Source organism: Tyto alba, unplaced genomic scaffold, assembly GCF_018691265.1.
Source record: "Tyto alba isolate M040663 unplaced genomic scaffold, T.alba_DEE_v4.0 Super-Scaffold_9, whole genome shotgun sequence".
Taxonomy (NCBI): Eukaryota; Metazoa; Chordata; class Aves; order Strigiformes; family Tytonidae; genus Tyto; species Tyto alba.
In genome coordinates this window covers 37,609,021-37,633,819 of record NW_024881330.1, presented here as the reverse complement: position 1 = coordinate 37,633,819, position 24,799 = coordinate 37,609,021, and the positions used below count along the sequence as shown (strand labels likewise).

At 40.1% G+C, this 24,799-nt stretch overlaps 2 protein-coding genes, 1 long non-coding RNA gene and 1 other non-coding gene across 12 annotated transcripts in view; 2 read left to right on the top strand and 2 right to left on the bottom strand.

Annotated features, from left to right (window-relative positions):
* Positions 1-7,041, top strand: part of LOC104366729 (serine/threonine-protein kinase Sgk3) — a 62,333-nt gene extending 55,292 nt beyond the window's left edge. For 6 of the 7 annotated variants that reach the window (XM_042785798.1, XM_032995093.2, XM_032995091.2 and 3 more), the window contains exons 12-17: positions 17-53; positions 165-251; positions 2,369-2,464; positions 3,312-3,467; positions 4,528-4,617; positions 5,636-7,041. In XM_042785798.1, the coding sequence (XP_042641732.1) occupies positions 17-53; positions 165-251; positions 2,369-2,464; positions 3,312-3,467; positions 4,528-4,617; positions 5,636-5,806 (637 nt within the window). In that variant the 3' untranslated portion in view covers positions 5,807-7,041. The remainder of the gene's footprint in view (positions 1-16; positions 54-164; positions 252-2,368; positions 2,465-3,311; positions 3,468-4,527; positions 4,618-5,635) is intronic. The other variant, XM_032995095.2, reaches the window with a different exon arrangement.
* Positions 7,042-9,314: 2,273 nt separating this feature from the next.
* On the bottom strand, positions 9,315-23,534 carry LOC116962117. Of its 3 annotated transcripts, XR_006164687.1 has the most exons (7): positions 23,206-23,534; positions 22,083-22,201; positions 21,835-21,983; positions 21,146-21,251; positions 20,529-20,620; positions 11,569-11,711; positions 9,315-9,654 (listed from the first exon to the last, which is right to left on the bottom strand). It is a non-coding gene; the product is annotated as an uncharacterized LOC116962117 (long non-coding RNA). The 3 variants fall into 3 exon arrangements; XR_006164688.1 differs by lacking the exon at positions 21,835-21,983; XR_004407378.2 differs by lacking the exon at positions 22,083-22,201.
* On the top strand, positions 9,665-19,217 carry MCMDC2 (minichromosome maintenance domain containing 2). The gene is made up of 14 exons (XM_009968709.3): positions 9,665-10,072; positions 10,159-10,289; positions 10,386-10,445; positions 10,765-10,960; positions 11,914-12,036; positions 12,204-12,311; positions 13,470-13,598; positions 14,105-14,336; positions 16,031-16,236; positions 16,537-16,703; positions 17,079-17,255; positions 17,716-17,858; positions 18,414-18,523; positions 19,051-19,217. Exons 1-14 carry the CDS (start codon positions 9,973-9,975, stop codon positions 19,215-19,217), a joined length of 2,049 nt encoding a protein of 682 aa, XP_009967011.2. The 5' UTR covers positions 9,665-9,972.
* On the bottom strand, positions 20,697-20,775 carry LOC116962123. Its single transcript, XR_004407383.1, has one exon. It is a non-coding gene; the product is annotated as a small nucleolar RNA SNORD87 (small nucleolar RNA).
* Positions 23,535-24,799: the final 1,265 nt, after the last annotated feature.

Here is a 24,799-nt window from a genome sequence, read left to right as displayed (position 1 = left end):
TTTTTTTTTTAAATAGGGATTTAAAACCAGAAAACATTCTCCTAGATTCACTGGTAAGTATGCAACATCATTTCGGGTTTTCTGTGTTCTCTCACAAAATTGACACTTCAGTGTATCCACATACTGAGCATGTTCTGTTTTTAAAATACCACTCTCTTAAACAGGGTCATGTTGTGTTGACAGACTTTGGACTTTGTAAAGAAGGGATTGCAAGTTCTGATACCACTGCAACTTTTTGTGGGACACCAGAAGTATGTTGACAACTTTTGTGGCTTTTTGGCTAGTAATTAATGACTGTTAACTATTACTAATACTCGTGTAACTGGAAGATCAAATATTCTGTTTTGTACTGTTGAAGATTTGCACTCTTTTAACAAGCCCTTCCATGAAACCAACCCAGTCCTTCTTACTAATATGCAGTGTCTCCTACTTACTACCTACAACCCCATAACATCTCTTCCATCCCTGCCTTTTTCTAAGACTTTTCAAACATTATTTCCTCCCATGTCTCCTAGCTGCTGGCTAGACACAGGACAGTTAGCTTGTGTAACAGCTGCAACAGATTTGCCAGTATGAATCTTCTTACCATGTCCTTCCACTGATTTTTAATAAGCTTATAGGGACTTAATATCTCGGAGTCTTGAGCAAATTTTGCATATGCATGAAACTTCCAACTTGCTGACCAAGTTTATTGAACTCTGTTGTCTTTTTACTGAGAAAACTTAGAATCTGGAAGTCTTGAACATATGAGGGATTCACTGAAATGCCAGGATTAGTGGTTTTGATAATTTTGATAAACGTACTTTAAAAGACAGATGAGGCCTTTGAAGGCAATGAAGGATGAGTGAGGATTAGTATTTAGCTGAAACATTTGAACTCAAAAAAAAAAAAAAAGGCAGGTGGCAACATGTGACAATTTATCCTAGTTATGATCAGAGTAGGAGTCCATAAAGCTGAGTGGTAAATGTGAGCTTGAAACAGTATTTGAATATTTTGGTAAGTTCAAAGGACAGTGTATAGAACACTGGTAACATTGGATCTGTTTGAGAAAATCTGTGGGTTTTTTTCTTGTGTCCAGAGGCTTAGTCTTCACACTTACCTTGGACTTGCATGAATTGCAACATAAGAGGATGCTAATGCTGTTGCTTCATATGAGTTCTTAAAAATATCAAGACTAAACATAGCAGTTGTATATTGGCCTTTCTAATCCAAGATGTAGATTCAAATCTTTCATAATCTTGCTAAAAGTGTTCTTGTCTTCACAGCGTTCTAATCTGTGTTTCTGAACACTGAGTTGAACGACTTGGTGAGTTCCAACACCTAAAAAGCTCAAAGGAGGTTGTGAAAGATTAGAAAAAAATTTTAAGTAGTTGAGTTCAAAAATACTTCAGCTGCTTTCATGCTTTTACGGGGTCATCTGTAGACAAATGAGTTACAGGGCACTCACACATACAGAAAGTTTGAGAAATCCTGATGGAATTTAACTGTGAGTGTGAGTTTCAGTCTGTGCCTTGTCTGACAATGCTATCATCTATTTGTAAATTAAATTTCAGAATTTGGGTACTAGGATGATAGAAGTGAATATCCTCTTGTTTTGAGAGCTTAGAAACTGTGTGCTGTAGATGAGGACTGAGATGATGACGATCCAGCCATAGTCATTTTATTTTACATACTCACAAAGAACAGTCTCATATTATGAAGTGGCTATCCTTATGCTGGAGTGTTAGTAAGCTCTGAGATCCTGAGTAGACTTCTTGCAAGATGAATGGAAACCAGTTAGCTTTGTCATTTGGTGTTTGATGGTATTGGGTATTCATCACAAATCAACCAAGTGATACCTATTTGACAAGAATCTCTAATTTAGCTACTCTCAACTCATGCCTCATTGAGATTTACAGTGAAACTCAATATAGGTCATAGAGTTTCCCAATAATGACGGATTTGAGGCAGAATTAATATCTTCTTTCATTTTTATATACTGGATGGGGAGCACGCAGGCTTAGGATGGCAGAATAGGCATGGCTAGTAGCCAGCTTGCTGAGAGATGTTGCCTCTGCAACAGTGCAGCAACCTATCTGAAACGTAAAACAAGCTTCATAATAGCAGTGGCAGAGTAGTTTGGCAAAACAAAGTGTGTGGGAGGTATTGTTTCAGTTGGGAAAACAGCTGTCCTACTTGGTAAATGACCAGATGGTGATGAAATATTTGCCAGTTTTGTTGAAGGACAAGGGAAATACTTAGAAGTCTTAAAATTGCGACGAAGCAACTTTTCTAAAGGTGTTTATTGTGATGTGACTAAAGCCTAAGTTTTATTCTTGCTAGCCTAATGCTCTAAAATGCCTTTTTTTTTTTTTTTTTTTAATTTTAGTATCTTGCACCAGAAGTCATTAAAAAGCAGCCCTATGACAACACAGTAGACTGGTGGTGCCTTGGTGCAGTTCTTTATGAAATGCTTTATGGGCTGGTATGTACTTAATATGGGGGGGGCAGAGGTTGATTCCTTCCTCTTTCCCCCTTTATGTGAAATATCCCTGAAGTTTTGTTAAAGATGATAACTTTTTGCAAATACTGAAATACTCAAGTGGATGAAAAGTTTGTCTTATACTTAACATAGAACCTGTTTTTCTCCTTTTGGATTTTGCGTTGCTTCTTGATGTGTAAGATTTTGCTTTCCAGTGAAGTGCTGGACATGAACTCCGATGAAGACAAGTAGTCATCACTTTGAGGGAATGTGAAAGTAAACTGAATCAACAGTGATAATATTCAATTAAAAAACAAACAAAAAAAAAAACCACCCCACAACAACTTATAAGTAAAATTTTGCCAAATACTGGAAGAAATAAAATGAAAATACTTTTTTTACTTAGGTCTCCCAGGTCTTCTCCTAGCTTTTCCACTTCTTGATGAAGCATTAGAACAAAAAAATCTTATTATGGTTCTTCTAGTCATATGTAATTACTCCAGTAACAATCTGTTAGTTTTCATGAGTTTTATCTCTGCCTATAGGACCTTAAATAGGGAGATAGATTTGGTTTTCCACTCTCATGTTCTTTTCAGGCAAGTTCAATGGGAGCTTTGAAGCTGGATGGCATCTGTGGCTACTTACAAGTGTGAGAACATGTGAGGAGAAGAGGAGGCGGGTGGGAGAGCTATCAAGTGTAAAGATCTGGCAGTGGTGATGACTGAATTAGAAGTTAGTGCTTAAGAAGCGGGAGATCTCTTCACTGCTAGCAGTTTGTATTTCTTAGAGAATGATTTACTGATCATACACGTGTGTGGCTTCAAATTCATGTATAACTTTTCTTTTTTAGCCTCCTTTTTACTGCCGTGATGTTGCTGAGATGTATGAGAATATTCTTCATAAGCCCTTAGTTTTGCGTCCAGGAATTAGTCTCACAGCCTGGTCTATACTGGAAGAACTTTTGGAGAAAGATCGGCAAAGCAGACTTGGAGCAAGGGAAGATTTTGTATGTAATGTCCTCATTTATTAAGCCTTCATTTAAATGCACATCACAAGTTTAGTAGTTGGAGATAGAGATTGCTCTGTTATGTCTGTCTCTGTTTTCCTCCTTTTTACTTCTTCGTTAAAGACACCAGTGTGGCCAGTCCCTGAAAGTTGCTGGCTATAGGAGAGAGATGATTGTCATGGGATATAAATATTTTGAGCTTGGTTGCTGCTGTACCTGCCAGCAAAGGAAACACAGTTCCTGGTGTAGTGGTCACTAAGGTGTGCTAAGGTAGGTTTCACTGTTAATAGTGAAACTGGGAAATAATCAAGAGAAAAGGCTATTTTCTGGTAATGTCAACTTAACTAACTACATGAAAGCCAGTCTTCAGATAAAGAGGGACACTATTACCATGCAAACAGCAGCTCTTTTTTTTAGCCTTAAAATCATGGCAAATGTTTTCCCAGTGTAACAACAAAAACCTTGTTTGCAAGAAGGTGATAAAGTATAGATGTCTTCAGAACTGTGCAATCCGGAATGGTCTAGAATTACTACTTCCACCCATTAACTGTGAGATCTTCGTAGTCTTCTGTTTGCAGCCTTAACATTTAGCTAGTCTGTTGGCCTTGTAATAGAGCATTTAGACTATGACACTACTTTCTCAGAGTGTGGAGCAAGATGAAAGGATGGAATCACTTAGAGATGTTTGCTGCCTTGTAACTAGTAAGCATATTACAGAGTTGTTGAAGCAGCTGCTTCTCAGACAATAATCTGCTTTACAAAAACTAACAAAACTCCAAGGCAGGAGCAGAGATACTAACAGAAAACGTTCTTGCTCTGTGGTAGACTTCAAGGTGGTTGATTTTAAGGCTTAAAAGCAGAAAATAGGATGGATCTTAAAAGTTGGTAGCGGCAGGCTTACAAAGTTTAATTGCTGTTTTTACCAACTACGGGTTTTATTGCAAAGTAAACCATGAATTGATGAAGGACTTCCTTATGTGCATGCAGTCTGAAGTAATATTTACTGTGATGCACAGGATGGATTTCTGAAATATCTAAAAATCTTTATTCTTTACTGCAGCTTGAAATTCAAAAGCACCCGTTCTTTGAATCTCTCAGCTGGACTGACCTTCTTCAGAAGAAGATTCCACCACCATTTAATCCTAATGTGGTAGGTGCCTGCTGCTGTTTTAGTTCATACCCGCCTAATTTCTACCTTTCAGGGCTCATCTATTTGCAAAAAATGTTTGTCTCAGAATGGTGAAGAATGGGAGTCCCTCAGTGCTGACTGGCCTTTTGAGTAGGGATACTGTCTTTTTTTTTACTTAAAACTGTTTGACATATCACTCCTCCTTCGGCTCATTCCTGTCAGAGTACTGTCAATTTTTGTGGGATCTGAGGGCCAAAGAAGAAAATACAGATAGCCCCTTTGGTTGAAGATTTTCCAAAAGACTGGTTTCCTGCCTTTTTTATAGTTATTAAGCCTTAGTTGCAGTTTTTCATTGTTCTCACATCAATTTAAGCTGTGTCAACCTGTGACTACTTGTACAAAAAATTAGAAGGAGGGACAGGACAGCGGCAAGGACGTGCTTCCTAAAGTCACATCAGAGCATCACCTTTTGTTGAGTCTACATCTAGTTGGGGAAGAAGCCTTAGCTGTCCTGTCTCTTCTCTTGGTGACTAAATATTACTATGCTTTAGTTCTTAGGTGTGTTACTGGGAAGCTGAGCTATCACAAAACCAATACCATTGCTAGAATTTAACACTTGAAGTATTTTTGATGGAAAAGGGAAAAAGAGAACTTGATGTGTTTTGGAGTGTTTGGGTTTTTATTTTTTGAGGGGTTTAGTTTTTTGAGGGTGTTTTTTTGGTGGTTTTTATTGGGGAGATAGTTTTTGCATGTCCATAACAGTGATTTAAGAAACAGACATTTCTTCATATTTCTTAAGTTGACCAGATCATAAAGGTATGTATGTTTTGGCCTGAACTCCAGCCTAAAAGAAACAAGCAGGCTTTTAATACCTGTTTTCAGGGATGCTGAGGTGTGCTGCCTTACATTTCCTGTACTTAAATATGAAAGAATGACATAAAGTAGCTAGCCTAAAGAGCTAAATTTGCAATCTAAAGGACAAGCACAAGTTTAAACCACAGTATTAATGTGACAACTGACAGATCTTTCTGTTTTCTAGGTTGGACCAGATGACATTGGGAATTTTGATGCAGTGTTTACAGAAGAAATGGTGCCATACTCAGTTTGCGTTTCTTCCGATTACAGCATTGTTAACGCCAGTGTCCTAGAGGCAGACGATGCGTTTGTTGGATTTTCTTACGCGCCACCTTCTGAAGATATGTTTTCCTAGGAAGACAGAAGTCAGCAGTGTTCTGGAAGTCTTGGGGTGAACTGCAATGTTAGGGTTATGGACACATTCCAGAACAGCGTAACTAGTGCCTCATTTTTGTATGTAGGTTTGAAACCTATGAACAAACTTTCTCTGCTGTATAGGAGGAACTTGGGCATTTTGGATAGCTTTTCGGGGGGGTTTGAACCGTTTGTTCCTGCTGCACAAAATATTTTTTAAAACCTTTAAAAAGTGTTCTCTACATATTTTTTAAGCAAAAACACTGACTGTTCTCAATCCCTTCAAGTTTACATTCATACCTATGTAAGATGAAGCTGGCACAAACAGCGGCAAATCTAGTAAATTTATAAATGCTTTTGTACCTATTTACAGTGACTTTGTGCTTAAATTGTAACTATGCAAATTGTCTTTTGTATATCCTGGTATAAAAGAGGTAAATGTTTTCCCTGTTATATCAGTTTGAAATATATGTTAATTTACCTGTCAGCACTTAAATGAGGGGTTAATATAAGTTAAGAGCAAGATTCTTAAAGGACTTCTACAGAATGACAAGTTGGTCATGTAAAACTGGATTGTTGTTCTTGCATTTGCTTGAAGTACCCATTAACTCGACTGGATTATCAGAGGTATGGGCAATTACTCAAAGCAAGGATGGAGCAAATTAACTGTATTAATTTGATAACATTACTGATTGTCTGTTCTACTTTTCTTTCCTCCTTGAGATAAATAAGTGTATTTCAACTACATTTAAAATATTTTTGGTTAAAGTTCTGCTTTTCCAAAGATATAATATGCAATAATCACTGTTACTTAAAAAAACTATCTTGCTTTGACCTTTTGGGGGTGGGTGGTGAGGGGATCATGCCAGATATTTGGGATTTTTCTCACAGATTTATAATTTGAAACACTAATATGTTCCAAGTTGATTGCATTTCAGCATTTATGGCTACTTGTCTTTTGTGTTCCAGATCGCACCATTTTTAAATCTTCACTTGATATTGGGGGAAAAAAAAAAATGTAAATTACGCTGATAATTTTAAAAATGTGAAAAGCTGTTGTATTTCTCATAACATACACGTGTATGGACAGACTGATTCTGAACAATTTCTGTTTAAGGAAATTTTTAAACAATGCAAAAATTGACTGCAGTTACAGTGTATAAAGGCCTATCACAGTAGTAGTTTTATTATATATATATATATTACTTGTAAATAACAACTTATTTTTGTCTGTTACTTCAAAAATGTTCTGTGTTTTTTGTTCATACTCAGTTAAATGCATTGATTTGAGAGGAGTCTGATAAGACACACTGATGAGTAGCCAGTTAAAGGTTAGATAAATTTCAGTATGTAAATCATCTGATTTTTGACAGAATAAGAACCAGCTAAGGTAAATGCTGTCTATATTGCATCAAGATCAGTTAAAAATTGAGAACATTGGGGGAAAGTGTGTATCGGGTCATAATTATTTTGAAATTAATGTTCTGTCAACAGTGAAACATTAGACAAATGGAAACTAAAACAGGACAGGATTTCTTGCTTATCTGTCATTGTCTGCTATAGTGCTCTCTCCTGCATAGTGCTTAAGTGATGCTGAGCAGTTGCTGCATGAGGTGTTGGAAGGAGTGGTTGGATAAAAGAAGTCAGAACTGACGTTGGCAAGGAAGGAATTGTCTTGTTTGTGGGAGCAGAGTTGTGGTTTGGCGCTCATTTTCCATAGTGCTGCTCTGAAATTTTAAGAGGTTTGGAAATAGCTATGCAGCTGTTCAGGACAACCAACTACTCCATGAATCCTGTTCTTGCAGTTATAATCATCTGCCTTCTTGGTAAAGCGAATGTGTTAAAACATATCACTTGCAATACTTAAGTTCACTTTGTTTCTTCTACTGTAAGTTCACATTGTGAAATGCCTTGGTCAGATCAGGACTTCTAAAGATAACAGACCCCGTGTACAGCATCAGGCAATAAAGCCTCACACTACTTCTGCATCTAGGCCTCTTGTTCTGTATCTCTCTTCATTTCATGACAGTGATTTTCAAAACGAGAGGACTAGGTTTGGAGTGTAGTAGCCCTTCCACCCAATGCTGAGCTGAAAAGTAAAATCTGAAGCACTAGTTGTGGGAAAGCCTAGATGGGAGATTGTCAAAGAACCTACACAGGAACCACCTGTGGTATTCCCTTCCTGTTTTGTCAGATATGTAATAAAGGGAGGTAAATTTTCTCTTTTTGTGACTAAGGCTGGGGGGGGAGGTTTGACTATCTGGCGAAAGGGAATTGTTCCTCCCCTTCCCAAGAGGTTCATCTGAACCCTGTGTGGAATAGGCTGCTTCTCCTGGTGTTGTGGAAGCAAATGAATGATGCTGTCTTTGTGCTCTCTGGTTTTTGGGACAGAGAGGAGAGCGAGAGAGACAAGATGATGATGGACTGACTGAAATGCAAAGCAGTTGTAAAAACATGAACTGAAATACAACAGAAAAAGAGTTGAGGTGCTGTCCTGGAAGGTAAGTTTGCAGACAGATAGCATAGTAAAGGCAGCAGTTAATACGCAGTATCAATGAGAGAAAATGGTTTTATGTTGTCTTTTAGTACTTTACCATACTGGCAGTACATGATGCTCTTACAGTGACCTGTATAGTGAAGGCAGTGTGCCTTACAGTAGCTGTGTCTTACAGTAATGGCTGATGTGCTTGTGCAGCTGTGGTCTTGTCCTTACTCAGAAAAACAAAACAAAACAAAACCAGAAAAAAAACCCAAAACCAACCAACCAAAAGAAAAAACAACAACAAAAAAAACCACACCAAAAAAACAAAACAAAACAAAACAAAAAAACAAACAAAAAAAAAACACAACAGCGTTGTTTCAGTGCAGGCGTGACCCCCCAGGGGCCTGAGGAGCTGTGGCACCTTTCCTGCCGGGCCTCGCGGTGCCGCTGGCTGACGGCTGCGCCCGAGCCCGCCAACGGGCGGCGGCGGGAGCCGCCTGAGGGGACGAGGCGGCGGCCCCCGGAGCCCCGCGCTACCGCGGGCCCGCCAGCGCCCTGGGAGGGGCGAGGCGTCACGGCTCCTCTCCCCGCTGAGGTGTTGGGAGTCGGGTTGCCCCTCGCTGCCGGCACGGAGGTGCTGACGCGGGGGTGGGCACAGGGAGTCCGGAGAATATTCTGGGGAGAGCGCCAGTGGGGCTTGTGAGGAAGAGGTGCTGATGGCAGGAGTTTGAAGCTGGGGGGGCAGCTTTGGGAGTCATCTCACACACTGGGTTGCAGCTGAAGGGTGTTAGCTGGCTGTGGGGGTGCTGAGGAGCATGGTCACCCCAGTAGTGGGACTGGTCAGACTTCATTTTTTGAAGCTGAGGTGCTGACAAGTGTTTAGTGCACAATGACCTGGGCTTAGTCCTTAGACCTGGGTGGATCTGTGTGTGTGTGTTTTATCCCTTCTTGCTTAAGATTTCAAGGGATGGAGCAGTAATTGTGTAGGAATAATCCTAATGGAACTGGAAAAAAAAAAAATCCCAACTTTAAATTATCTTTCAACTTCTGCTTAAAACTTGATACTTCAGACCACTAACCACCACCAGCCCAGAGCATACAATTCTCAGACAGGGCTTACACTAGAGCTGCACTGGTATGCGGTTACTTCTCTCTCAGATGTTGATCAACGTGTTTGTCCTCCCGAACCCAGTTCTCTGAACTCCTACAGGGGGATCTTCCATATGCTATGAGCTTTGCTTCCTCATCAGCCCAAAAATTCTGTGTCTTATCCTTTACTAGGTAGCCAAATCCATTATTGAAGATTTAAGTGGCATTTCATATTGGTCATCTACACAGAGGACAAAGGACGCTTTGTAGAAGAAAATCTGTAAGACAGTAAAACAGATGAGTTGGGTTAGGGAATTGGGCAGTGAAATAATTCACTGAGAAAACACTAAGGCATTCTTCAGGAATTTACTTTGGGAATGTTGTGTGCTTCAGCCATTGGAACGAACTTTCCATTGAGTGGTGGTATTTTTAAAAAATCCTTAAAGAATTGCATATACTGAAAAAGAGACTTTTAATTTTGTATGGATTTGTTAATACATACCTTTATTATTTTTGTAGCATGGCTAGTTCTAATGTAATTTCTCCACAGTTTATTCCAACATTTTGATAAAGAATGCAAAGATTTTTCTTGGAAGATGCATCGTGAAATACAGAAAATGAGGGAAATTGCCCTTGTTTACCTTGACAGAAGTGGTGGCCTTCAGAAATTCGTGCACGATTGCAAAAAGTATAATGGTATTACTCAGTAGATAATTCTGTTGAATTGATACGTAACAGTACACAAATCTCATTTTTATTTAAGGTACTTTTTGCTCCTACAGACTCAAAACAAAGTTATGCTGTTTATCGTTTCATTATTTCAATAAATCCTTCTGATATTGCTGAATTAGATGCAACTCTTGGAAACTACATTCTTCATAGTCCCATGCAAGCTGCACAGATTTTTCAGTCAGTAAGTATATATATGTAGACAAGAGTAGACAACAGTACATCTTCTATATTTTAACTAGATTTTCCTTTCTAAAATGAAGCTATTTTCCAATTACAGGTATGTTTCATAGCTATTAAGACATTATCATTAATTGAACAATTGCAGACAGAGGCCCAGGTGAGTCTGCATTGTTTTCTTCCGTTTAGATCTTAAATCTTTTAAGCATGGTGAAGTATTAAAATACAAAAATAATACTTGTTAACTTTCCAGCTTTCATTTTCCCTTTATAGTATAATTTGTAATTAAAAATAGCTGGAAGTCTCACCCAACCATATTGCAAGAATTTTGAGATAATGAATATGAAACCTAATTACCCTTACACTTGATGAGTTTCTGAAATTTTTTTCTAATGGTATGTATCACATTGTGTGTCCACGTTAAGTAAAGCAGTTTTAAATAAATATTTTTACGGTATTGTTATTGTGTCTCTTGTTAGATTAGTATACTGCTGAAACCAACACATTTGCCACCTTTACCAAGTTACGTTCTGAGTCTTTCGGCATTTCCCTTTAACTATGCATCTCAAAGATTTTATATGTCTGAAGGAATAGCGATTGCAATGGGAACTGTAACAAAATATACCCAAGGAGCAAGATTTCTTTGTTCTGAGGAAACCTGTCCATTTTCTGAAGGTAGTGAAAAAAAAATCAGTACGATTTCAAAAGCTTTTTAATAATTTTCATACTTTGACAGAGATTAAAAATCTAGCACGAAAAAGGCGTTTTCCTATGCAGTCTTATTATACAGACATTTTTGTAATGAGCACAGCATGATTTTTTTTAATTGAAAGCAGTGGACCTTGCCAGTGGTTGCTCAGCACTGTTCAACGTTTGGGGAACATAGCTATGCCAGCAATCCATCTTCCTAATGCCAAAGATAGTTTATGAGTTTTATATGTTGTCAATATTATTTAATAAATTATCCAAAAGAAAGCAAGCTAAACTAGTAGAATACTTGGAAACTGTGTTTGTTGCTATAAAAATACTGCAGAACAGTATGCTTAAGTGACTGGCAAAAGCTTTTCCCACAGAACAAGTCTGCTTTAATGAGCAACTGACTCCTGTGGAACTTCTGAGTAGTATCACTGAAGTGCTTGTATCCTTGCAGGATAAAGGCCTTAAGTACTTTTAAGGCTGTTTTGTTTGCTTCCTGTAACAGACCATAAAATTATGAGAAGCAAAATCCCAAAGTTCGGAGACTGCAGAATAAATCATAATGATGTTTTTATGAGGGCACATACCTCGAATAATGAATATCCAGATCCTCTGTCGTTTCTACGCCAGGCAGGAGCGGCACTGCCTTGCTGCTGCTGCTGCTCAAAGCCCGGCCCAGCGGCTCTGCCTTGGAACGTGCAGGAGGAAATTCTGCCATCTCGTGGTCAGCCTATAATAAATTATACAGATCATTTTAGTGGAAGCATAGGATATTGAATGCACGCTCATCTGAAGGAACATGTTAAATTTGTAATTTCACTGTCCAGTACTTTAATCACTTTTATTCTTAATGGGAAATCTAAAATGAAAGCCTGACCTTGTTTTAAATGTTCAAGACTTTTTTTTTTTTAATTTATTTATTAATTTTTTAGGGTTTAGGTACATAAGGGTGCATCTGCCTGGAGCTACAGAATCTGCCACAGTGAGGAATGATTTTGTGTGTACTTTGTGTTCTTCGCCGCTGCAGGAAGACATGAAGTTCAGAGTACTTGGTGGTAGGATCTATGTAGTTTTTTTTAGATCTGTTACTTTCCTGCTTCTGCCACACAATAAGTAAATAAAACAGATAAGTGAAAAAAAACAAATACACCAGTCATTAAAAAAAAAAAAAAAGCTGTACTGTTTTCAAGAACTAACCTCTTCTTTGCCTTTATTCTGAAAGATAAACAAATAGTTGAAATGATTGACGCAAAAGTTCTTAATGCTTTGAAAGGATATTCCAATGATAAATCACATCTTAGGATTCAGACTTTTACAGTTTTCTTGAGAGGTAAGCTTGATTTTTGAGTTTTGTCAGAAATGCTTTAGAATTGAACTATAATAATCCCTTGCATTTTCCTCATAGGTCCATTTCTCTGGATAAAATGATGAAAGTAATAATTTGTATTGCAGTTCTTTAATAAAATTTTGGGGGAAATAGGTAGGTGACTAAACGGTACTACATCAGTGACTGAAGACTGCACATGGAAAAACTTCTATGTTCTCTTTCGTACCTTCATTTAAATAAAATCCTCTGACCAGCTCTGCAGTATTGCATTCTAGTAGCTTTTTTCCTTTTCTACTTCCTTTGGTTGTACTGCTTTGTACTAACTTCATGCATTTTTTTTAACATCCTTCCTCAATCCAGCTGTTTTCCCCATTCTATCAGGATTTTTGGCTTCTACTACCACTACCTTCCACTGCAACTGAGTGACTTTTAATGTGAATATCCAAATAAAATCACATCTCACCAACATACTTCCATTGTCAAAAAAAAACAACCGACCCTGCCATTCCAAAAGTCTATGGAATAACATGGTTAATTTCTTGAAAACTAAATAGAAAATAGTAATAAAACTCTAAAAATAATATAAAACAATCTTTGGGTGAGATACTGTGAATTATGCATGCATTAAATTTCCACTGGCTTCAGTGATGAGGTTAGGCATGGTCTCACAGCTGAGACTCATATTTGGTTGGACCTAACTTTCATTTCCAGAAAACAAATGTTTTGGTTTTTTTTTTTTTTTTTTGTAAAGAAATTTGTGTGTCTTTTTTAAATGTTTAAAAATGTTTAAAATTGTCTTTTTTTTTTTTTCCTGACATTTTGTAAGACAGTAACTGATAATGGTGTCATTGCAAGTTTCAGAGTAGGAACACATACTTGCAAACAACTGCCCATTTTCTTTATCAGGGATCTACTTTTCCTCACCCAATGTGCCATCCCCTTACCTTTTGCACTAAGTAATTAGCACTGTATGCTTCGCTTTTTTTAGTCCTTTATGGTGACCCTGGCATCCAACTGTTTATTAAATCATAAAATTTGAGCCATTCAGAACATGAAGAAAAGTTTTCTGAGCATGTCTGTAAAACTGTTTTTATGAACCTGCAGATGTGTTAGGGCCTCTTACCACCTCCACCCCCACCACCCCCATTTTTTAATTTCTAGATGAACTGGCCAATAAAATGAAGATAGGAAGCCACTACAAGATTATAGGAATTCCAGCTTGTGTACAGAATGGCTTACAAGCTACAGCATGTATAGAAGTCAATAGTGTGCAGCTCTGTAAACCAAATGGTAAGAAAGTTGCATTCAAAATTGATGAAAAAAGTTGGAAAACCTTTCTGAACAAAACCTTGAGAATTGGTGTGAGTTTTCTGTTATTTAGAGGCCCAGACTACAAAACCACTCTGGGACTTTTTCCTCTTACAGCCTGAAATGTATGCTTACTGTAATTTGAGAGTATCTTCTTTTGCCCACTTTCCATGTATTGGGAAACTGCCCAATTATTTGCTGCAGTTCTACAACTTTCCAACTCCTCCTACCCATTGGAAGGTACTCTGGAATCATACATTAAATGAACCTGATATTTCAGACTGTTATTCCTTTCTTACTCCAACAGTTTTAGCAGATCATGTCTGCTACCTTTTTAGCAGTAAAATTAATAGTGTCAGACATGCTGAATTTGTGCTTAATACATATTCGTTCTTTGTATGTTTTACATCAAGACTGGAATGGTGATTTGTTATATCTGCATAGCTCTTGTGTGAATCGTTCAGTAACCTGTACTTTGTTTTCATTAGGTCCTTCTTTTGTCAGTGACAATTTTAAGTATCTGCTTTCACTGACTTCGAGTTCGTGCTGGAGGTTTACCGCCATCCTTGCCAATATCTTTGCTTCTCAAGTTGTTCCACCAGGCACTTATAATACTCTTAAACTCGCAATACTGCTGAGTCTAGTACAGACGTGTGAAAAAGAAAACTCAGATTATCTGGATCTGTTGATTGTGACAAGCGACACACTAGTAATTGATAGGTAAAGAGATTCCTTATTTTTCACATAAATCAGAATAAAAACATGAATATTTTTAAAGGTAATAGGATTGGTCTTAACATGAAAAGCTAGAGACTGTATGTTAAAAGAATATGCAGGGCTCTGACTTGGTAAAAATACCCAATCTTTACCCCTGGGACATTTTTACTTATTTCAAGTGATAAATCCATCAGAACTTCACTAATAATAAACCCCCTTAACACTTTTATAAAGTTCTCAGTAAGATTTTAACACTAGCACTGTTTAGCAGAGCTCAGACAAAACATTCTTCTAAAATCAAAACTGAAGACTGTCCCAGGAGCTAGTAATGATAAAAGCAAAGGGCTCTACTTTCCAAATCTTGTGTCACTTTAAGCCTTTTCATCACCATTTCCAACTATCAGCATTTTCAGTTAATAAGCAGTTAACAATGTTAATAATAAGTGTTAATAATGTGTAAATATATACTTTCATTTTTATCACTTTGTCATAAAAACTATAAAGTATCAGAAGTCACGTACATCTCTACACACAGGTCATAAATCCAGCTGTTGTTGCCTTTAACAGATTATTTTTCTCTATTTATGCATTTTATATATTTGCCCCTTCACAGACCTGTAAGCTGTTAACAGTTTCACATACACTGCAGAAAAGTACAATATGCTCAGCTCTAAGTTTACATTAATTTAAACAAAATTACTTTTTCCTTCCCCAACTCAAAACAGGGCTTTTTATTTTTGAAGATCTTTGAAAGCGGCATGAATTTTGAGTGTTCTTCAACAAATTCTTTAGTATTTTTTGTTGTGGAAAAAAATACTTTTAACCATTTCAAAATTTAGATGTAGAAATTAGTTCAAATTTGAAAAATATGTGGGCTGCAGGATTTTCTTCCCCAGGTTAAGAGTAAGATTTCATAAGTGAAATCAGAGGAGCTGAGTGTCTTAAGAATCAAAACACCTGGTTAGTATCAGAACAGTTGCACACTGTAAATCTCAGTCAGTACTGTCATTTGTACTGTCTTGCATGTGCACCTAGTTTTTGTCAGTAGCCTGTCAAAGTAGGCATTTCCTATATCATATTTCTATTCATCTATTTACTAATTATTAATAATTATCTCCTGGTTAATAGTAGGATAAATAATGATTTGACATCTTAAAATCATTAGTAGCCTTTGATAGTGGAACCAGACAATTTGCAACCTCTTTGTGCCAAGGAACACAGTACAGGGGATGAACAAGAAATTCTACACCCACTTTCTCCAAAAGAACTGGGAGATAGGACAGAGCAGAGCTTGCAAGGTCCCAGCCTTCTCATTTTTCCTGGAAGGCCAGGATCACTAATCCTCTACCCTCTTAAATCACTGGAAGTTTCTTTAGAATAGAAGTTAACAATATAGGGTTAAATTATGAAACTTTTTTTGACTTCCTAGGAATTACTTCTATTGCAAACAATGATTTGCCTCATGGTAAATCCATAAGAAATACAGCCCTGTTGTCAGCTGTTGGAGAGAAGGCTTGGATTCTACCTTTGAATACAAAGTTAAACAATTAGTTTTGACTCTGGGTTTATGTTAATTTTTTTTTTTCCCCTAAGTGAGTCTTAATATATATAAGTATCATTTTAAAGTATTAGTGTTAAATTTTTCAAAAGTGAACAATCTAAAGATTTATGACTGACAGAACTATTTAATCCTCCAGGCTTCTGAATTACAGCATATGTCTTCTGCCTCGTGGCATACGACACCCACCTTCTGGTGAAATTTTTCCCTCTGTGTCCAAAGATAAACATGGAACTGGAAGTGCTAGTATTCAAGCCTGCAGCGCTGTGCTGGCTAAGGGTGGTATCTGTTACATAAGAGACTTATCTTCATATAAAAAGGATAAACTTGAGCTTCTACAGTCCGGTAATCTCACACCTCCTAATAAATGAGGGGACAGAACAAAACAAGCATGCAAATTCAGGGCTAGGTTTGTTCTCCAGCTTATGGCCCTCAAGTGCTATAAAAATCTAAGCTATTTTTAATGAGTCTCTGTAAGAAAGACAAAAAAGCCAAGGTCCTGTAAGCTTACATTTGCTACGCAGGCTACGCTACATTTGATGAACCAATACATAATCAGGACTGGTTTCAGATGGTGCATGTGAGACTAGAATTTGCACTTAAACTAGACTGATTACATAACTGATGTATTTTGCCCTATCCTAGTGCTAGAGAGCAGAACCACAACAGTATTCATCCCCGGGAAGAAGTACGGAGAAGAGGCTGACCAACAAGTTACTATTTCAGTTCAGACCAATTTTTGGTCTTTTGTAGATACAGATTCTTCCTCAAAGAAACAAATACAAAAGGATAACTTTTTAATTGGACAGATGGTAAAGCACATGCCTTTTTATGACAGTAACTATACTTTAGCAGTCATTTGTGTTTATGGTTATTTCAACTTATGAACTAATGAAAACAACCAAACTTGTTAATATTTCCCCAACAAGTTCAGTGACTTTAAATCAAGTATCTTCTAAAATGAGCTAGCCTTCCCCAAGTAGGTATCATTTATTTTATTCAGAGTAGCCTTTGACAACCACTATTGAAACGAAAGTTTTACTGCATATATTATAGGTAATTCATTAGATAATCTCACAGGACTCAGCATATATGGATATTGATCATTTCAGACTGAAAACACTGTGATATTTTTACAAGTCAAAAGGCCAAAGTAACTGTGTTCTTTCTCTGGGTCTTCGCTTTAGGACATGAGTTTGATTCCACCTAACCTTGTAGATGTTTTTGGGCTTTTGATACACAGTGAGTTTCCTTTGTGTCAATCATCTTCTCCTCTTGTACACCATATCTTGAAAAAAGCCATCAATCCTGAAGCCATGCTGTACAAAGTCTCACAGCAGTTCAGAACACAGGATTATGAGGAGGTAACGGGTACTACCCAATAATTTAGAAATGCATTATACCTGTGAATACCATACTGTTTATGGAATCAGAAGGTTCTCCACACATTGTGATTGCTTTTTTAAACCTGTTAATACTCACTTTCTACCCCTTGCCCCCACCAAATTCCCACTAGCACTAATAGGATCACTGATAAAATTAGCTTCAGTCCTTTAAAAGGGCCAGCATAGTAAATTCAGTTTTATCTTTTTTGTGAAAAACATACTAGGTGAACATTCATATGAGAACAGATCTCCAATACCTACTTTTGACCAGAACAGTTTACAATCAGTAGTAAAAGTTAATATTCCTTTCTAAATAAAGTGTCACTATCTCTGGTATAATTAACACAGCTGTTTAGTATCTGAGATCTAGCCTTATGCATAGCTGAATGGTGACAGCTGTCTTTGTTAAATATTTATAATGTATATCCTCTCTCTCTAGTTTATTTTGTTTGCCAAAAATCTTCATGTTGAACTGAGTGTGGAAGCTGAAAACCTCATTCAGGGCTACTATCTTGCAAGTCGCAGAGTGAGAAGAGATTCTATTAATGGATCAACATTATCGGCATCTGCACTAAAAATTCTGTATGTCCTACTCTCCACTGTAAAGGAAACACATCTGTTTCAAATAGAAATTATGCTAACCTGCTCAAGATCTCGTTAAATAAAAATCTATACAAGGCTCTTAAGTTTTGAAAAGTTCAAGCCTAAAGAATCTTATTTACCATTTATGAATACCATTTATTATATATATATTGCTATAACAAAAAGTTTAAATAACTTTTCCAGGCAAAAAAAGGTGATTTAAGAAACAATTATCACTATTGAAGCTATCTAGAAAAATGAGATTTAAATCATCACAGCTTTGTATTATGCAAGCAAAAGAAGTCCTAGCAGTAGATGATATGCCAAGTTCCACAGCTTTCATAGCACAAGTCAGTCATCCGTAACATGTACTTGGTCAGTGACAAGTGTAACTGCACAGTGTGTGTGGGAAGTTCACACAGCTCAGGCATGGAAAAACACCACTCTGGTGTTAACTTTCAAATTACAGAAGTGCTTGAAACAGAGCAATACATACTGCCTTCATGTCTGCAGTATTTTTAATGTCTGACATACTTATTTATATTCCTCTCTTAGGATTTCACTGTCTAAGGCTCATACTAAACTGAGTTTAAGAAAGAAAGTACGTGAGGAAGATGCACTGATTGCCATCTTGCTACTTGAATCATCTCTTACCCTAAAACATGGTAAACAATGCAATTAGCTTTAGTCTTGGGTACACTGTTTTCATATTTTGTCAGCTTGAAAAAAATTTCTAACAATTGACTGCAATAATAGCTCAAGTCAGAGTCCAGAATTTCCACTGGAAGACTGATATCAGAAAAGTCTTTCAGTTGCCTTTCCTGCAAAAAGTCTCAGTGCTGTACTGGCCACAGGCCAGCACCAACCCTCCATCCTTTACACCAGCTTATTCGAGGCACTGCTCCTCTAACATTGGTCCAGGTTAAACTAAAGACAGATTAAAGACAGTTTTCCTTCCCTGGGAAAGCAGAAAACAAGGGTTGGGTTCCCTTTTTTTTTGATCCAGCATCGCAGTCGCATTTGTTCAGACACAAATTTGGCAGTGAGACAGTAATTATGAAATAACACTTAAAAATAGTAACATACAAGACTGCATTATTAAGTAAGCTGTGTCACAGCTTTTTTTTCTTCAAAGTCCTGGCAAAAGTTTATCAAGTATTTTAGCGTAAGTCTTGATTTCTTCATTGTTTAGGCAAGTCTGCGTTATGCATTGCACCAAATCCTGTATTTCCATTTGACCTCAGTGACGAAAACTCCCTGCACCAGAGAGACAGTTACCTCATGCAGTGTCACCACCAACTGCTGAAGTTTATTGGGGCCTATGGCCCAGGAATTCACCCTAACACTAGTGAAGAGTGAAAACTCCACTCTGTAAGTAAAGCCTGAAGCTTTAGCTTTTTCAGAGACTGCAGTTAGAAATATACAACTAAGTATTTAATATTTTTGTAAGACAGTTTAGTGCTATTTTGCTAAGGAATAAAGCATAGCTGACAAGATATAATTACAAGTTTGGTGACAGTGTTGTTCAAAGGCAGCAATGATGTCTTCATCCTGGGAGGCCATGGCTTCAGAATAAAACCACGACCTGAACTTCTCTTCCTGGCTATCACTGTTAAGTGAGGAGTAAAGCAGGGTTTTTAGTAAGACTACAACTAACAAATAAACCAGGAGCTTAGAACATGTTTCATTTCAACTACGTAAACTCTCTGCAGTTTTTCTTGTTGCTTCTTTTTAAATGTATCACCCAACGAGGGATAAGTAGTTTTAAGTACATTAAAACTCTGTTTTCCCAGTGCAACCCAACTTTCTTAATTTATTCACGCTCTATATATTTTAAAAATGTATAAAAAGTATCCCCATACTGCTTGATGTTCCGCCTCTTAGTTTTATATTACAGCAACGTAGTGTTAGACCAGAATGCCAGTGTGCTCCTGCAATCTGAAAACACAACAGTATTTCTACATCACTTTATACAGACTGCAGGGGATAACAGAACCCTCGAGGAAAGTTAAAAAAAAAAAAAATGTTACACGAGGACCTGGTAGGCAGGCAGCTCAGTGAGCTCAGTGTTACCTCACTGTAAAAACAAGTGTAAAGAATGGTGTGGTAAAAGATGAGGTGTCTGAGATACAACATGCTTCTCCAGATACACTTCCCTGTATTTTTATCCTCCTAGTAAGGATACAGCAGTGGACATAATACTGAGCAAGTATTACATCCAGAAGGTCGGTGTTAGAAGAGCAGCAGAAAATTGCATGGAGGTCCTGTCAAACCTGGACAAGCTGAATACCGAAGGCTTGGTGTGACTCCCACCCAGCATGACATCCAGCAGGACCATGGTGCTGCTGCTCTCACAGCCTCAACAAAAAACTAGTATCACTGAAAACACGAATCCAAGGCTTTATTCATACACACACATTGCCTTGGTGAGAAGCAGAAAAGCTGCCACCACTAACATGGTAAACACTCATTCAGACAAGATAACGCAAGTTTTCCTACATGTGTTAACCTTTGGTTTACTCAGTGTTGAGCAATTTGGTATGCTTAAATATTGATACTGTTCTAGGAGTGTCCATAAGGTCACTTCACCTTCTAGAGTGACATTCCCACCTGAACTTCATTTGAGGATTATTCACACATTTTCACTAAACAGCTACTCCCCTGCCTTACCATCAAATCAAGTAGTATTTGAGGAACAGGAAGGGCCACGAAAACATTTCCAAGTGCATGCGAACTCCACATTTCAGGCTGCTGTTTTCAAGCTAACAACAAAACAAAATTACAAAGTTAGACAGTTTTCTGTACCTTTAATTAATCTTATACAGAGTTATTAACTTTACTGGCATTTCAGATTCAAAGATACACATCAAAAACAAGTCAGATGGGTAAACGGCAATAGTTTCATCATTATGCCAGCAAAATTACTTCTAGAATAGACTTAAACAGAATTCCTTTATAAATCACTATTTTTGACAAGCAGTATTAAGCAATGTACATCCTTAAAAAAAAAGAAAGCCTTTCTGCAAGAGTGCAACTTTTTATTCTTACCTCTCCCCTGTTTCTTCTGTGATGTTTTAAGCAAGAATGAGAAGATTAGTGGCAGTACCACAAGTAAGGACAAAGTCACTCATCCAAAAGGGTCCCCACTAACGGGCCACACCTTCAGCTGATGGAAGCCAGCACAGCCCCAGGCAGCAGCAAATGTGGCCAGTGCAGGCCCTCACCAAGTAGCCATACAGCTTACTGCAGCCTGACTAGTGTCGTATCACAGTAAAAAAGCAACTTACCTTCTCAAACACCCACACTTCTACAAGTGGATGGAGTCTGCTGTTGGCTGCATGTGCATACATAAGGCTCGAGGACAGTGGAGAAGGTTGACTGATGACATAGCACCTTCAAAATAAATAAAATCGGAAATTAAAGTAGTAAATCAAACTGGAAAAATCCTACTAATTAGCTGGCACATCAGATACAATATTGCTCATTAGAAAATTCAGCTGGGTCAACAGCAAAGTGCGATCATCGTGCCAGAAAAGTTTCCTGCCTGTGATAAGACTGGCTTAATTTTTTCCTGGTGCCAAACACAAAGGCACTTGTTACGTTTGCCTCAAGAGATGCGCTTCTATAAAGCAACACAGCCCCTTGGTTTTAACTGTTAAGCCCAGAACAGATTCAGTGTAGCCAGGAACATGAGAAAAAAGCTCCTGGGCACAAACATTTAGGTCCCTCCATGTTGTCACATTCAAGCCCCAGATGCCAAGTGTCTTTCCAGAGGCAAAGCTCGCTGCCAGTTGTCCTTCCCCCTGGGCCGCATTGCTGCAGCCCGGTACGGTAACGTGCCGGCAGGGCCGGCGAGCTGAACCCACTGGTCTTCACTTGCGCCTCCCACTTCCAACTAGCACCTGTTAATGCTTCAAAGCAGAAGCCTTGTTCCTGTCCCCAGTTGAAAACCAGAATCTCTGATACCGTTACAAACCTCTCCCCTCCAATTCCTTCAGGATCCATGGATTGCTGCTGCTTTGTTCTGGGGAGCAAGTCTTGTGAGGTTTTATAGCTGTCGTAATACCTCTTGTTAGAATTTCAACCTCTTGACCTTACATGCAATTGTATTTCTCCTTGCTTCATCTGTAACAGAATTTACAAGTCATAAACAGCCTTGGAACTCTAGATCTAGCTTTCGGGAAGCTTTCCTCAACATTTTTAAACCCAGTAAGAAATAATTACTTCTGTAAGCTCCAGAATTCACGTGACGTCTTTCCACTGGCAGGGAAACAGCATGGCAGACTCCAGACTGATGACTCCCAGAGCCCGTAACAAACTCATCTCTTAATTTCACTTGCTGCCTAAAACCATGAAAAAAGAGGTTACATTTGGAGAACTCCACTGCTGAGCCAGCAGCAGAAACCACCACCACTCCCTCGGGGAAAATACACCAGTCAAAGAAGCACGAACCTCCTGGGCACCCTCGTTGGTGGCTTTATCATTTGTTACCAGGGAGAAAACTAGCAGGCAGCATCAGCAGAGAGCAAGGTTAAAGAGGCCTGACCACTTAACATAAAACCTAGCATGAAGAACAGCTGATCACAGGGCAATTCTGCTGCTCCTAGGGAGGGAGCAGCCACTGCTGGGGAGGGGAGTACCCCAGCAGGGTACAGCCTTTAACCCCAGCTCCCAAACCACGCTCTGGGGAACTTAGGGACGTGCTTTCCCTTCGGTTAAGGTCAGCACTCGTGCCACGGCCCTGGCAGCAGAGCAGGACTGCAGGGACTGCCGAGACCCCCAGGGCCCTGTCCCTGCCAGAACCCACCACTTTAGATGTGTGTCTAACAACCCTAACAGGGCATGGTCAGGGTCAATATCCAACACCTGCCACATCCCCCAAGGGGGAAAAAAAGGTAATTTATCTTTAGAATTTAGACATGCATTTGCCAATGAAAATGTTTTATCAGCAAAACCGTCTCTTTGGACACCCCTATCTGTCTGTTGCTTTGCAGACTTGACGAACCGAGGTAACTCACTTGCCAGCAGAGTGGCACATACTAATTGGGTCCATCTCACCTCCCCGAAGCCCCCCCACGCCCCGGGAAGGCCAGCGTGGCTAGCGAGCCCCCCCTGAGCCAAGCCGCCCCAGCAGCCGGGCTCAGGCGGCTGTGGGTGCAACCCAAACCGAGACGCGGCTCCAACATCGCGACAGTCGCGCATCTTTCAAGTGACGGGTAACGCCACATAGCGACAGTGCCAGCGACCCATCCCTGCATTGTTTTGAATTGTCAGAACTGGGGTTTGTTACGTTAAACGCTAGGGGATAGTTCCAATTCCTCTGAAAAAAAAAAAAATCCGAACTTACTCTACTGTGTAGGCGAGCGCGTGCTTGGGCCGAGGGGCTGCTGCGAGGGGGCAGCGGCGCCGAGCCGGAGGCCGGGCGGCTCGGCCAGGCCCGGGCGCCACCCAGCGCTGCGCCGCGGCCGACGGGGCGCGGCGCCCCGAGCTACCGCTCCCAGGGCGGAGGCCGAGGCACGCACGGGGCGGCTCACAGGCCCAGGAGCCAGCGCACAGCGGCAGCCCCGCCGAAAGCGGGTCCCACAGCCGCACGGTCCCCTCCCCGCCGAGGCCCGGGGCGGCGCCGCCACCGCGCCCGCTCCTCAGGGGCGCGGAAAGGCCGGGGCCTGCCGCGCGATCCCCTTAAATACGCCGCGTGCCTGGGGGCGGGGAAGGCGCGCGGCGCTTTCCGCCGCGGCGGTGCCCGCGCCGAGCGCGCATGCGCAGGGTCCCGGTGCCGGGGTCCCGGTGGCAGCGGGTGGGGGGGGTCGGGCCGTGTCCCCGCCCCACGCCGTGTCCCCGCCCCACGCCGTGTCCTCGCCGTGTCCCCGCCTCCCCCGGCGCCGTCCCCGGGGAGGCCTGAGGGCGCGTCCTGCCCCTGTTGAACGTTCCGTGGCCGCCGTTCCGGCGCTTTCGCGGGAATTCGGGCGGGAGAAGCCGGCGCGTGGTTTGGGCAGCGGAAAATCCGCGGTGGCTTCGCTGGTGGCGAACTGGAGCGCGGAAGGGCTGCGCGTGGGGCCGCCGCTTCTGGAGGGGTCTGTCCCGGGTGGGTTAAGGGAGCAAACGCGGCTGCTTGAGGCGGGAGCGCGTTCGCCGCTCCCGGTGCCCCGATCGCGCCCGGGCGGTCCTAGTGAAACCCGGCGTGTTCAGCCTTCGAATGCTTCGGCCCTCAGTGCACAGCCAGGCTTTTGGAGCTCAAAGCCGTCGAAAATTCCCCTTTTGGGTGATTATTCGTTGTTTTACACAAGCACAGTGAATGCTTTGTCCTAAAGGTCTCTAAGGGAAAAGGGAGTAGTTGGCAGGGTATGTACTAAGAGAAAGCAATGTATGACTGGAGGGCACAGTATTGTAGTTACAGCTGTGTGAATGAGGGGGAAAAAAAAAAAAAAATCTGTTTGCATCAGGCTTTGCATAGACAGGTTATTTGCATGGGGCTGTGTGAAGTTTACCTGTCCCATCCCTCCGACGGAAAAGCCGTGATGACAAGAGCCGAGGTTTGCCAAGATCCTTAAGTTACTCCATGAAAAAAGGTTCCGATAGCAATGTGTGAACACTGTAAAATTTTATTCCTAAATGTATGAATATTTCCAGTGCCAAATGCCAAACTGTTGTATTTCCGTATGTGAGGCTGTGAACTGTTCCTGGGAAATGTAACACTGGATTCAAACACCAGGTTTGAAACAGATTCAGAGGATCTGTTTTGACCCCGGTGTACATTTCTGGAAGACAAGAGCCCTTGCGCTGGTCAAAGGAAGTGGGTTGCCTCACCTGCCCTCTTGGCGCTGGAAGAAAAGGCATAAAAATTCGCAGCTGATGCAGAATAATCTGTCTCCAAAAATTCCAAACTCGTAAATACGGGGAGTTCTTCTCAAGTGACAACCTGCTGTTGTAATTCTGCATAG